This window comes from Hyla sarda, chromosome 12 (assembly GCF_029499605.1).
Source record: "Hyla sarda isolate aHylSar1 chromosome 12, aHylSar1.hap1, whole genome shotgun sequence".
NCBI lineage: Eukaryota > Metazoa > Chordata > Amphibia > Anura > Hylidae > Hyla > Hyla sarda.
Window position 1 is genome coordinate 64,012,158 of NC_079200.1, and position 15,740 is coordinate 64,027,897.

Sequence of the window (15,740 nt, forward strand, 5' to 3'; positions counted from 1 at the left end):
TGATGAGAATGCGCTGACATAGTGAGGAGACGTCTGGGCGTCACATTCTACAGACAGAAGTTTTAGCTGGACCAGGCGGTATGTACCATCTGAATTAGATAAGGGAAAACTATAGAGAAGACGTCACTGATATCATTGTACATTCTCCTCTCTATGTCCTATCAGAGCTGTAGTCACTTGTCAGTTCTACAGTTATGGTCAGTGAAACCACAACTCCCAGCATAACCTCACCACTGCATAAAGGGGTACTCTACTGGAAAACATTTTTTTTAATCAACTGGTGCTACAAAGTTAAACAGATTTGTAAATTACTTCTATTTAAAAATCTTAATCCTTTCAGTACTTATTAGCTGCTGTATAAGCTATTCACAGGAAGTTATTTTCTTTTTTTATTTCTTTTCTGTCTGACCACAGTGCTCTGTGCTGACACCTCTGTCCATGTCAAGAACTGTCCATAGTAGGAGCAAATCCCCATAGCAAACCTATCCTGCTCTGGACAGTTCCTGACATGGACAGAGGGGTCAGCAAATAGCACTGTGGTCAGATTGGAAAGAACTACGCAACTTCCTGTGGAGCATACACCAGCTTATAAGTACTGTAAGTATTAAGATTTTAAATAGAAGTAATTTAAAAATCTGTTTAACTTTCTGGCACCAGTTGATATAAAAGTAAATGTTTTCCAGTGGAGTACCCCTTTAAGTAATTCTGGGAGCTGTATATTTAAATGGTGAAAACTTCTTTAACACTTTCCCATTCTGTGGCAACTGGTATATCTGATTATTATACCGGAATTTCTCACAATGCGCTACAACAGTGGTGTCTGTCACAACAGGCTAAAAACTTACTGAGGGGAGGGGGGAGGTATGGGGGTGACACCATTTTCTACCGCAGCGGGTGACACCAACCCTAGCAACGCCACTGCCCCCAGAAGATCCTCTGCTAAATTCAGTGAACTGCGCACAGGGGGTACTCAATTTACATATTCAGTGGAGTCACAAAGTCCCGCCCCATGTGCGCGATTCACTGAATTTAGCAGAGGATCTTCTGAGGGACAGATCTCAGGACCTACTGGACATATTTAAGTAAGTGACCCCTTGTTGGACTCCTGTTCACCCGCATTATAACCCAGTGTGTTGGGTTTAGTGTGGGTGAACAGGCCAACAGTTTTCCTTTAAAGGGGTTGCAAAGGTTTAAAAAAAAAAAAGAAAAAAAAAAAAGGCTTATTTCAGTAATTCAGGGTTCAGGGTTTGTATCTGGCACTGCAACCCAGCTCCAAGTATAGAGGATAAGATGCCAGATCGAGGGAGTCCCGCCGCTGGGAACCCCTGGGACCCCGTTTGTAATCAGTCCCCGGAGCGTGTTCGCTCCGGGTCTGATTACCAGCGACCACATGGCCGGCGGCGTGTGACATCAAGCCTCCACCCCCGTGTGACGTCACGCTCCGCCCCTCAATGCAAGCCTACGGGAGGGGGCGTGCAAGATCCCGGGGGCTCCCAGCGGCGGGGGTCCCCAGCGGCGGGGGTCCCCAGCGGCGGGACTCCCGCGATCAGGCTTCTTATCCCCTATCCTTTGGATAGGGGATAAGATGTCTAAGCACCGGAGTACCCCTTTAATTTCACTAACCTGCAAAAACAGAAACAACCTAACGATATCTGTTTTTTTTTTTTTTTTTTTGAAGAAGGCAGCCATGTTTTACTAATCCTACCTACCTAGGGAAGTGTCTGTTCTCAGAGGCTCACACCACCGGGATCCTCACTCATCATGAGAATCGGGGTCTATTGTACCCTGATAAAATGGAGCAAAGAGGAAGCATGCACACGGTCACATCACACATCTCTACAGGCTATAGTAGGCTTCTCTTTTTCAGTGCCATAAATGGCACTGCAACATGCATGCTCGACCGTCATTCATTTCAAACTAGGATCAAGTTTGAGACCACTGCTCCAGAATAACAATTTAAAGGGGATATCTAGGATTAGAAAAAAACATAGCTGTCAACCTTGCCCTCAGGTTGTGTTTGGTTTTGCAGCTCATTAAAGGGGTACTCCACTGCCCCAGCATTCTGAACATTTTGTTCCGAATGCTGGATGTGGGCTATGGGGGTCGTGACCTCACTGCCAGGCCCTTTGTGACGTAACGTCATGCCCACTCAATGCAAGTCTATGGGAGGGGGCGTGGCAGCCACCACGCCCCCTCCCATAGACTTGCATTGAGGGGGTGTGGCGTGACATCACGAAGGGACTAGCCATGACGTCACGACCTTCAGCCCACACCCAGCATTCGGAACAAAATGTTCCAGATGCTGGGGCAGTGGAGTACCCCTTTAAACTGGTTGGAGCTGACTTGTAATGTCGCACACAAGCTGAGGACAAGGTTGGTGCTGTTTTTGGAATTTATTTTTTATTCTGGATAACCCCTTTAAGGCAATGAAATAGGACTCTGCCACCTAAATACAATACACTTGAATACATTCCTAATGCATGAACTGACTTTGTTGAAATCTGGATAACTAAAACAAGATGGGTTCTTAAGAGAGGGGATTCAGAAAAAAATTACTCTTTGATTGTCAGGGCATGTTGGGAGTTGTAGTTACACAACAACTGGGGAGCCACAGATTGGAGACCAAAGGTCTTCAGTTGTGGTATAGTGCACATCAGCAATCGTAGGATGGACAGCGGTAACGTATCTATTCCATGGTGATATGTGCTACAGGCATGGCCACTGAATGCCACGGGTGTAGGCCTTCAGAAGTCAAGTGGTAAGCCTGTAAACCAGTCAGTATCAGAATGAAAAGAAGAGAGAAGAGCGATGAGCAGAAAGGAAAAAAAAAGGAAAGCTTTGGCATCCACATTCCAAGGAGTAGAGGGGGTTGAAAGCTATGGAGGAAGATGCTGAGAGAGAAGACAGATAACAGCTACTTGAGATGGAAATAGACTAAATGATTGCAGGCTGTGCGCTCACTTTATCACACTGTGAGGAGCTTGCTGACAATGGTCTCCATTTAAAGCTATCAGACGGCACAGCGTGCACCTGCCGCATAATGACCCGAGCTGAATCATGCGGCCAGCATAGAGAAGCAAGGTCAGCAGTGACTTCTGTACAGGCCGAGACTAAACAATGAGGAGGTACTCCATGTATCCCAAACCTCAACGACTCAGGGATCAAAGGACACAGGTATAACACTATGTATGCCTCTAAGAGGCTCCTACCCCATAGGTCTACTGGTAGATGTTCTTCATATCACCACCATTGCACCATGAATTCTTAAGATTGTGGACACGTGATCAGACAACAATGGCTGCTTTTATCCATAACCAGAGCCATAGATGTCTATAGTCTGTGTCTGGTTTTGCAGTTTATCCCTGATTGAAGCTAATCTGCAAAACCGCATGCAACCCATAAACAAGAGGACTGCTGAATATGGGTAAAAGTTGTTTTTTCCTAATCCTGGTTTTCTAGTTTAGAAAAATAAAATAAAAATAAATGAAGAGTAATAGATGAGATCTTCTGTTCAGGAACCTCATCTCTTGAGTGGAGATCAATTACAAAGAGTGCCTCGCTCTCTAGAGGACCTGTCCTGCACACAAAAAACTAGCAAAAAAAAAAAACAGCAACAACAAAACACTGATGTAAATGAACTCTGTGTAATTCTTCATTTCCCCTGCAGTGGCGCTGCAGGGAGAGTGAACCCTTATTGAGAGGTTTTTCCACAGATCACTGGGGGTCCCTTTTGGGATCACTTTTTGATCTGTTTATTGGCAAGGGATTGAATACTTCTAAAGCTAGCCAAACCTTTTTATTAGCTGTTGGCCTACAACTATTTCTCCTGTCCTTTGAATACACGTGCATGATCTGTATGACTGCGTGAGCATATATTCCCATTTGGGGTGGACAGGTTAGGTAATCTATATAAAGGCATAAAGAATCACCAGACTTCATGGTTTTGAATATTTTTTCAATTCAGCACTGGTTGGACAGGTTCCTACATTCTCACCAACTTCCAATGGACAGATCTTTCCCTTTGGTACTAATACATACACTTCACATCTTCTCTCCACCATACACACCTCCATGCACCATAGAAAGCAAAATTACCTCTTTCTCCTTTTTAATATAAGCTTCCTTTTCTTTATTTGCTTATTCCATCCTAATGCACTCACATTACCTCAGCGTTAATGCATGCACATCAATATATTGATCTCCAGGGTACATGCATTTAAAAAGTGCTACTGAATGTATACATATAGATACCTTTTGGCTATTGCATAATGCAATAGACATTGGCCATTAAGTGATAACTTACAGATGCACTTCCAACAATTATGTCAATATTCATTGGTATACTCACGGAGAAGTCTGCATCCTCTGCTCTCAGGTGGTCTGCAATGTAGTGGACACCTTCTATGGCCAGCTTGAGAGACGGGGACATTAGGAGTACATGCTGCTCTTTGGCACTAATCGTTTTGGTCACTTGACTGGCACCACTTGGTTTTTCTTGGGTTTTGGGCTGGCATTTACATTGGGAACTTTGACTCCCTTGCTGTCCTTCATGAACATGGCATCTCTGAGACAATGGTGAGTCGCTGGACTGACCATTGGTCTGAGGGGAATCCTCATGAAGGTAGCAATACTGTATGCTCCTTGAGCGACAACGAATTGTCCCTTCATTGGTTTCTTTGGGGGTGTACATCTGTTGGACGCTTACAGAACGTACTTTTGGCATTAGGTTGGTTTGAGGTTCTCCAAGAAGATGAGTCTTATTTTGTGGAGAAGGACAACTAGTCAGGGTTGACTCTTCACACAACATTGAGTATTGCCCCGATGGGGACTTACAGATCACTTGGGTGTTAGCGGTCTGCTCCAACTGGTGACAGCATGAGGATGTAGGTGAAGGTCTTTGACTGGTGGGACTGGCCGATGATGAACTCTGGAAGGCTGGTTCTATCTCTGTCTCGTTCCACAGCCTAGGTGGAGGACTGAGTCTTCGAGCATGCAATGACTCTATCAGCTTCTTGCAGTTATCTTTTGCTGGTCTTTTCATGAACAGCACTCGGGGCACCACATCTAAGAATATTCTACGTACCCAAGCCGGCATGGTGTGTGTGCGAGGAGAGCGGTGATGAACATTCAGAACAAACACTGTGATAATAATAGACAGCGTAACAAAGATCATAGTGAACAGAAGGTATTCGCCAATCAACGGGATGACCAGAGAAGTAGATGGGATGATCTCTGTAATGAGGAGGAGGAAGACAGTCAGGGAAAGCAGCACTGAAATACACAATGTGATCTTCTCTCCGCACTCTGAGGGCAAGTAGAAAACTAGCACAGTCAAGCAGGAGATGAGAAGGCATGGGATGATGAGGTTAATAGTGTAGAACAGAGGAAGCCGCCGAATGATGAAAGAATATGTGATGTCCGAGTAGATTTCTGTGCAGCACTCATACTTTTTGATGTTGTAATTGCCAACAGCATTTACGATGACCCATTCTCCGCTCTCCCAGTAGTCGAGCTGGTCAACATGGCTGTGCATGCTAATAAGGTCAATTTTTGCTCTGTCGTAAGTCCACGACCCAAACTTCATGGTGCAATTCTGTTGGTCAAAGGGAAAGAACGTGACATCAATGCTGCAAGAACTCTTGTAAATGGCAGGAGGCATCCATTTTATACGGCCATCGTGGAACAGATGAGCTTTGGTCAGGTGGGTGACGGCAAAGTCTCCATCAGCACTAAAGGAAACAAGAACATAGACTTTTTAAATATGATTTAACACTTACATTTAATTAAAAATATTTAATATTACTTTGATGAAAAATGGACATAAGCTTGGAAAGAGAATCAATGAGGATTTTATCGAGGCCAAGTTGACTTATTTTTTTATAACCTCATGTCATGTCCTGGAAAAGGTTTAGCTCAGTAAATTTTATTTGTTTAAAGGGGTACTCCACTGCTCAGCATTTGAAACAAAATGTTCCGAATGCTTAGAGCCAGTGCGGGGAGCTCGTGACGTCATAGCCCCACCCCTCATGACATCACACCCCGCCCCCTCAATGCAAGTCTATGGGAAGGGGCATGGCAGCCGTCATGCCCCCTCCCATAGACTTGCATTGAGGGGGCGTGATGTCATGAGGTGTTGGGCTATGATGTCATGAGCTCCCGGCGCCCGCTCTAATCATTCAGAACATTTTGTTCCAAATGCTGTGCAGTGGAGTACCCATTTAATCACCATATTATGAAGGGATTCTCCATCGGAAACATAATTTCTACTCAATATCTCCATCATACATAGACTCCAGAGCATCTATGGCTTTATAATAGAGGGTCATTAGGACTCTTAGCTTGCCATCATATGGGTATACACACACAGCTTGCCATCATATGAGAATATATAGTTACATAGTTACATAGTTAGTACGGTCGAAAAAAGACATATGTCCATCAAGTTCAACCAGGGAATTAAGGGGTAGGGGTGTGGCGCGAAATTGGGGAAGGGATAGGATTTTATATTTCTTCATAAGCATTAATGTTATTTTGTTCCATGAATGTATCTAATTCTGTTTTAAAGCTGTCAATTGTTCCTGCTGTGACCAGTTCCTGAGGTAGACCGTTCCATAAATTCACAGTCCTCACGGTAAAGAAGGCGTGTCGCCCCTTGAGACTAAACTTTTTCTTCTCCAGACGGAGGGAGTGCCCCCTCGTCCTTTGGGGGGGTTTAACCTGGAACAGTTTTTCTCCATATTTTTTGTATGGGCCATTAATATACTTATATACGTTTATCATATCCCCCCTTAAACGTCTCTTCTCAAGACTAAACAATTGTAACTCCTTTAATCGCTCCTCATAGCTAAGATGTTCCATGCCCCATATAAGTTTAGTCGCGCGTCTCTGCACTCTTTCCAACTCCGCAGTGTCCCTTTTATGGACAGGTGCCCAAAATTGAACAGCATATTCCAGGTGAGGCCGTATCAATGCTTTATAAAGGGGGAGTATTATGTCCCTGTCCCTCGCGTCCATGTCTCTTTTGATACATGACAATATCCTGCCGGCTTTGGAAGCAGCAGCCTGACATTGCATGCTATTCTGTAGTTTGTGATCTACAAGTACACCCAGATCCTTCTCTACCAGTGACTCTGACAGTTTAATCCCCCCTAAGACATACGATGCATGCAGGTTATTAGTACCCAGATGCATAACTTTACATTTATCCACATTGAACCTCATTTGCCAAGTGGATGCCGAGACACTTAGTCTATCCAAGTCATCTTGTAACATATAGACTTTTCCAGGCCAAGGTTTCTGAACCATTTCCAAAACCCAACGTTACTACTGTATAAAACATTGATGGTTAATTACTATAGTGATCCCAAATTTTTTTTTTTATCGGGTTTTGCGCCCAAGTTGTGCACTATGGCTTTGTGCACCAGAAGTTGTGACCAAAAAATTAAAACCACCCAACAGACTCTAATTTTACTCAGAAACCCAAAAGGGGGAGTGGCCGGTTGCTGGTGAATTTGAGCTCTGGAAAGCCAAACAGTTTAGAGCAGTTGTAAAAAAAACAAAAAAACAAAAACATAGGGAAAATTTGTGATTACCGTGGAAAAATACCTGTCAGGAAAAAACCCCACACAGAAAACTCCACTCCACTCTTAGTTAATCAGGGCCATTGTGTACGTTTTGCTTATTGCTGGAGCGCAATGGACACCAAACCTTTTGTTCTTCTTCTTGTGGAGAAAAGTTGCAAATTTTTGTACAGGATTAAAAAACATGGCTGCATTCTTTCAGATACAGCACTACACCTATGCATGGGCCTTGTGTGTTATTGCAGCAGTTTAATTCATGTCACTGCAGGTGTAATTACCACACCCAACCTATGAAAAGTTGTGGCACTGTTTTTGGGAGCCAGTAGCCATGATATTTCTTATCTGGGACAACCCTTTAAGTTTTTTTTATTAACCCCTTTGTGACATTTGATTTATAAATATTGAAAGGAAGTATGGCATGGGCTCGGCGGCTGAGCCTGCTCTATAAATGGCCAGTGAGGGTTGTTTGCTACAGCTGACACCTGATGGCTAGAATTGGAGATCACTCTTATCCCAGGCATTTCACTTCTAATAGTGAGAAGCCCCCTCTGTCACCTAATGGAACCCCTATAATGCAGTGTACACTAATAGGGTGTTCCAAGCACAAAGCACTATAATACAAAAGCATTGCAGTGTACTGAACTAGTGCTGCATTCCTAGTGTTAAAGTACTCAAATAGTGTCGTTAACAAAAGGTTTTAAGAAAAATAACACAATAATTTAAAACAAAAAAGAAATGTAAGGCTGGGTTCACATATGTCCAGCATCCAGCATAGGTGAACCCAGCCTAAATCTCGACGCAACTGATGCCATAACTGATGAGAATGTGCAACAGTTGTCATCACTTGTATGGCATCCGGCATCCATTGTTTCTGGCACCAGACAGGGGAACGGTGCCGTCTGATGTGTCCAACCATCCAGCGTTAAAATTGAGATGCTGGATGATTGTGAACTGTCCTATTTAAATGAATGGGATCAATTCTAGCATCAGTTTCCCTCCGGTGGGAAATTATGCTGGACAACTGATATATGTGAACCCAGCCTAACATGTTATCTATACCTTACGATGAACCATGGGAAACATAAAAAAACAATGGTGCAATCCAGGTTTTTTCCCATTACAATGTTAAACATTTGCTTTTTTAAGTTTCTTACATTATATGGCAAAATACACAGTGTCATAAAAAAAAAAAAGTAAAACTGCTTTGCAAAAGTAAGGCTTCCTTCAACTATGTCAATGGGCCATGCAGAAATGATGGCTCTTGGAAGGCGGGGATGAAAACCCAAAAATGTTGTAGTGCAAAAATCACTGCAGAGGGAAGGGGTTAATCCTGTAATCTCTAGGGACTAATGACGGGAGTATTGTAGAGCTATGCATCAGCATCTCATTATACTTGTTTTCACTCTTGTAATTTCCAGGTATTTATTCCATGCCGTGTTCTCGAATTTTAACACTTACAAATTAAGCCGCACAAATCCTCCAGTGTTGACTTATCAGATCCGGTGTAGCCTTGCATATTTAACAGGTTCGGTGAAAGGTTTTCTGTAACCTTGAATATAAATAGAGGAAGCTCTCTGCTTGGCGCGCAGGAAAACACCTTTCAGCAGATAATGAGAGCCAATGGTTCGGAGCCTGTGGACATTCACTATACTGGATATATAGAGGCTGTTTGGCAGCTCTTCACTATAACGAAAGATGGATAATGGTTTTATTAATGGAAAATTACAGCTAAATGGCTTCAGCTTCCACAAGAATCTTCTACATGGCTCTCACTAAACTATGAGACCTATGGTATTAAACTAATACACTGACTGCTATATGGGGGGGCTTTGTGTTCTGCATAGAGATCACTGCACGTGATGAGGGGCTCTAGGAAGTAAATGCAAACATTTTAAAGAGTACCTGTCATCAAACCATATTTTCTAAACTAACTCATATAATATTCCCTAATTACTTCTAACACCCATCCTGCACTTAAAACATTTCTGAGCTTTAAAAGCTGATACATACCTTTCCCCTTGCTCACATTGTGTGAGCTCCCGGCAGGAGAAAGTGGGTGTTCCCCAGCAGGCACAACGTCACTGAAGCCGGCAAGAGCTGTGCCTCACCATGCCCCGCACACACTTCCTGAGTTTGGTCTCCTGCCAGGCCGGAAGGAGACCAAGCTAACTCTTTGACTTGTGCAGGGAACAGAACAGAGCTACCTAGTGGCCGTTTTTTCAATCACATTAAAAACATAAAAAGGTTGAGAATTTAAACAGCAAGTAAATAGCAAAGTGTCTCATAATTACATAAGGAACAATATATTAAAAGTTTAGTTTGGTGACAGGCACTCTTTACCCACTGCTATGGCAGCCTGAATCCATCCCCATATACCCTGCTGGCAACTAATGCAAGAAGGAGGGGGTCACAGATTAGAAATGTCATGTAAAAAGCAAAATGCGTTATCCATACCTGTGTCTCCGACCTTCTGTCCACCTTTTGTAAACCTATAACTCTCATCATGCCTTGACAGCCTTCGACTGTTCTCCAACCTCTGGCTCTCCAGCTGTTACTATACCTCTTAGCAAGCCCTGACAGCCATATAAAACTCATTATATAAACAGGCTTTCTCTCACCCTGGAAATTGTTTCAGCTCCCTTTCCTAGCCCTGTATATAAATCTAAGGCTACACACCACTTTTGGTCGGGTGTGGTGGCCGAAGATCACCTTTAAACCAATGAAAAGGAATGTGGATGGATTGTACCGCGTGTTGTTGCAACCCCATAGTTGACAGAAATCTATTCAGGTTGGATTTCTAGTCACATTCAGGGGTCAAGTCCTGGGACAAAAAAGTGTGGGAACTCACCCAAGATTTCCACTCAAGGGCTGGTCCTTCTAATGGGAATGGTGTTCCAGCTGTGGAAAAAGTGCAGGAACTCAGTTCCCACATGTTCCTGCTGGATTTGAGCCCACATTCATAGCAACATTTGAATCAGAACATGACCCCATACACTTTTATTACCTGCAGAGGATGAAAAGACTACAACATGTACAACATGTACAAATAACCCAAGGTAGACTGGCTTTTTGGAGACCCTCTAACCTCAAGTTCAGTCTAGACATCTCTTTCCTGATTCCCCCCATACTTGTGCACACTGAGCTCATGCTTATTTGTTGGGGAGAGGACAGACACCTCTGCTAGTGAGTTATCGCTAGTTAAAAAAAAAAAAAAGGATGTGGTGCTGAAATTGAAATTCAGATAATGGTGGGGAAGAGTTGATGGATTTTGACTACTTTTCTTGAATGTGTATGGGAGCTCTTAGGTAACCATTTAAAAAAGAGGGAGGATGGAAAGAATTATTTTTTTATCCCTGTAGAATCTCTATCTCTGTAGGATCCATAGTCCCACATCTATGGTCTTGTTGGGTTCAGCCTAAACATCATACATGTGATGGCTGAACCCAACTCTTTTGACGGCATCAGCCAACAATCTCATTTGGATTTATATGGGTAAAACTCGACTATCTAGGTCTAGATATCAGGGGAGAAAAGAATCACGCTAAGCCACCTCTCCCCATTGGGAACACATGCATGCTTGACTGGACTTGTATGTGTGTGTGTGTGGGGGGGGGGGGGAGTCGGTAGATAAAGCTGACGGCTGAATAAGAGCATTCAGCCAACAACCATGTTAAAGGGGTACTCCACTGGAAAAAAAATTTTTTAAATCAACTGATAACAAACAGATTTGTAAATGTCCTTTCTGTCTGACCACAGTGCTCTCTGCTGACATCTCTGGAGAAAATCCCCATAGCAAACCTATCTTGCTCAAGACAGTTCCTAAAATGGACAGAGGTGTCAGCAGAGAGCATTGTGGTCAGACAGAAAGGAAATTCAAAAAAGAAAAGAACTTCCTGTTGAGTATACAGAAGCTGTTAAGTACTGGAAGGATTAAGATTTTTTAATAGAATTCATTTACAAATCTGTTTAACTTTCTGGCACCAGTTGATTTAAAAAAAATGTTTACTAGAGTACTCCTTTAATACTACCAAGAATTTCCCATCCTCACCACATTTTTCTGAGACTGGTCTATTATGGGGCTGAGTACAACAATCCATATAACTCCGGCTCTAAGGTGACCACTGCTCTGAACTTTCCTTCTCTTTGGCACAGATAGCATTTCATATAATATTAATGATGTGTTGCTAATATATATATATATATATATATATATATATAAACGAGGCTGAAGTTTATTTTCTATCCAGCTTGAGCAGATCACTTCTGTTCTATACACAAACATTTCCCTCAGTTCCCGTGTAAGACAGTTTGACATCTGACGCCTTCTACACCATCAGAATCTGGGATAAAACTGCGAGATGCTTCTCCGCTCCCAGGCTCCTGTCACTATCAGCTGGTAGCGGCAGAATTTCCATCATTCCCCACTAATGATAGCAACAGCCTACACCTTCCTGACCCCCACACTATGGAGGGAAGACAAGGATGGACCTCTTGTGTATAACAGGGACAGAGGCCCCGGAGAACTGCTGGTGTAAAGAAGGGGGGATTATCTCCCTATAAATAGTTTCTCAGGTTCTCTCTCTGGTTCCAGGGCATGGGAACAGCATTACTCCACCTTAAGATGCTGTTTGCAAGGAATAAACACTACACATTATGCCGCATGTTTATGGGAGAGAACTAGGTCATCGTAGATGAGTGGTTTCATTTAATTTATGTCCTTCAGGTAGGACCTTAAATTAACAGCATTACAGTGCAGACCAAGGGGCTCGGGGACTTATTAAATGGAATCTCCAGCCAATAATCTTATCTACAGGACCCCCGCTATCTTGAGAACGGGTACCTGAGTCTCCCATCTGAATAAATTGGCCGTGCATATTTGTTAGTGCTAGAGATCACATGGGATCACAGCTGGAGGACCCCCTGCAGTCACACAATAATCCCCCATCCCATCACTGGACTACCCCTTTAATGTATTAATAGCAAATGTATTAAAAGGTACATGCTTCTGAATACACTTGGGACATATTTTATTGTATGCCAATTGCTAGCCAATGAAATTTACATACATTTTTTGTTGTGAATTATAGTAAATGTTTGGTGCAGGGGGAGGCCACGCCCCCATTCTGCTAAGCCCCAGAGTGAAAGGGGTACTCCGCTGCTCAGCGTTTAGAACAAACTGTTCCAAATGCTGGAGCCGATGCAGGGAGCGCGTAACGTTATATCCCCCCCCATGATGTCACGCCCCACCCCCTCAATGCAAGTCTATGGGAGGGGGCGTGGAAAACCACACTACAGGCTGATCCAACTTTGATGTAATGTGCTTAAAACAAGTCAAAATTGAGGCTCAGTAGTGTGTGCGGCCTCCACATGCCCGTGTGAGCTCCCTACAATGCCTGGGCATGCTCCTTATGAGGTGGCGGATGGTCTCCTGAGGAATGTCCTCCCAGACCTGGACTAAAGCATCCACCAACTCCTGTGTAGTCTGTGGTGGATGGAGCGAGACATGATGTCCCAGATGTGCTCAATCGGATTCAGGTCTAGGGTACGGGCGGGCTAGTCCATAGCATCAATGCCTTCCTCTTGCAGGAACTACTGACACACTCCAGCCACACGAGGTCTAGCATTGTCTTGCATTAGGAGGAACCCAGGGCCAACCGCCCCAGCATATGGTCTCACAAGAGGTCTGAGGATCTCATCTCCGTACCTAATGGCAGTCAGGCTACCTCTGGCAAGCACATGGTGGGCTGTGCAGGCCCCCCAAAGAAATGCCACCCCACAACCTTACTGACCCACCGCCAAACCGGTCATGCTGGAGGATGTTGCAGGCAGCAGAACATTCTCCACTGCATCTCCAGACTCGGTCACGTCTGTCACATGTGCTCAGTGTGAACCTGCTTTCATCTATGAAGAGCACAGGGTGCCAGTAGCAAATTTGCCAAACTTGGTGTTCTCTGGCAAATGCCAAACATTCTGCACGGTGTTGGGCTGTAAGCACAACCCCACCTGTGGACGTCAGGCCCTCATACCACCCTCATGGAGTCAGTTTCTGACCATTTGAGTGGACACATGCACATTTGTGGGCTGCTGGAGGTAATTTTCCAGGGCTCTGGCAGTCCTCCGCACAAAGGCGGAGGTAGTGGTCCTACTGCTGGGTTGTTGCCCTCCTACAGCCTCCTCCACACTTCCTGGTGTACTAGCCTGTCTCCTGGTCACGTCTCCATGCTCTGGATACTACACTGACAGACACAAGAAACCTTCTTGCCACAGCTCGCATTGATGTGCCATTCTGGATGAGCTGCACTACCTGAGCCACTTGTGTGGGTTGTAGACTCCGTCTCATGCTACCACTAGAGTGAAAGCACCGCCAGCATTCAAAAGTGACCAAAACATCAGCCAGGAAGCATAGGAACTGAGAAGTGGTCTGTGTTCACCACCTGCAGAACCACTCCTTTATTGAGGGTGTCTTGCTAATTGCCTATAATTTCTACCTGTTGTCTGTTCCATTTGCACAACAGCATGTGAAATTGATTGTCAATCAGTGTTGCTTCCTGAGTGGACAGTGTGAAGTGTCATTGACTTGGAGTTACATTGTGTTGTTTAAGTGTTCCCTTTATTTTTTTGAGCAGTGTACAACCTGCCACCAAAGGTATCAATCATAACCTTGTAACAGTCTGTAGACATTCTGCAATCCTGTATGAAAGGCATTGATTTGGTCTACTAATCCCTCAGTAGAACCTTCTAAAGGGCTCAAATCAATGTATTGATCAGATCTACTAGAAATGTACTATAAACCGACAACACCATGACAACAATCGATTCCATCACCAGACTCCCTTTGTAACCATCTACATGAAAGAATTAATTGGGTCTACTCATGTTTTAACATCAAATAACCCTCTACCAGGGACACTGATTCCATCTGGGACCTACTAGAACTTCATTCAACTTTGTAGTCAAAGTATTGATTGGATCTACCAGCCTTACTGTAACCTTCCACAAGCCACCATGACAAACATCTCTTTGGTCTACTAGACTTCCACTAAAACCTTCCGCAGGCTATTCAAGGCTATTTCACTATAATACTCCCACATCCCACTATCAACCTTCTACAATCTTCCATTAAGAAGCTAGATCCTCAATAGAACCTTCCACAATATTCTACTATGGTCTTTGATTAGGTCTATTAGACTTTTATAAGCCTTCTACAACCCTACGACAACAACTGAATACGTCTTCCAAATCTCTCTTTATTACCATCTCCTACACGGAAAAGTGGGCCTATAACAACATTTTACTGGCAATGAATTAGACTACTAGACACTATCTAGAACCTTATATACATTTCTATTTAAGGGATACTCCCGTGGAAAACATTTATTTTTAAATCAATTGGTGCCAGAAAGTTAAACAGATTGGTAAATCACTTCTATTTAAAGGGTACCTCTCATCAAATAAACTTTTGATATATTTTAGATTAATGAATGTTGAATAACTTTCCAATAGCATGTTAATGAAAAATATGCTTCTTTCTATTGTATTTTTCCCGATCAGTCCTGTCAGCAAGCATTTCTGACTCATGCTGGAGTCCTAAACACTCAGAGCTGCCAGCCTGCTTTGTTCACAGCCAAACAGGCTGTGAACAAAGCAGGCTGGTAGCTCTGAGTGTTCTCCTTTGTGAACAAAGCAGACTGGCAGCTCGTAGTGTTTAGGACTTCAGCATGAGTCTGAAATGCTTGCTGCCAGGACTGGTAGGGAGACCCCTAGTGGTCATTTCTTCAAAGTGGAAAATTAAATAAAAATCAAGAACAACATATTTCATATGCAATATATTTATTAATTAAAGTACAACACTGTAATCGTGTAGCAACTGGTGTGGGCCAGTATTGTTTTACAAACATAAAATTAGATAGTATACTTAGGATCGAGCATGAGTAAGGCGTGACTAGTATGTCCCTATCTATTAGCCCTGCCTGGCGAAACTGTAAGTCCCCTGTCCTAGTGACCTGGGCCTACACTGGAACCTCCTAGTGGCCCTAGGCTGTAAAGGGGATATTGAAACAATATTGCGGCGTCGCCAAGAAACAGTTGAACGAGGCTATTAGCCCGACAGATCCAATATACAGTATTTGATCTTAAATATCACACTTTAAGGTGTTTAGA

The 15,740-nt window shown here is 43.5% G+C and overlaps 1 protein-coding gene across 1 annotated transcript in view; it reads right to left on the reverse strand.

Moving 5' to 3' along the window:
- The window catches only part of CHRNA4 (cholinergic receptor nicotinic alpha 4 subunit), a 100,152-nt gene that overhangs the window by 4,455 nt on the left and 79,957 nt on the right, over positions 1–15,740 (reverse strand). The window contains exon 5 of the mRNA XM_056547759.1: positions 4,349–5,729. Within this exon, the coding sequence (XP_056403734.1) occupies positions 4,349–5,729 (1,381 nt within the window). The remainder of the gene's footprint in view (positions 1–4,348; positions 5,730–15,740) is intronic.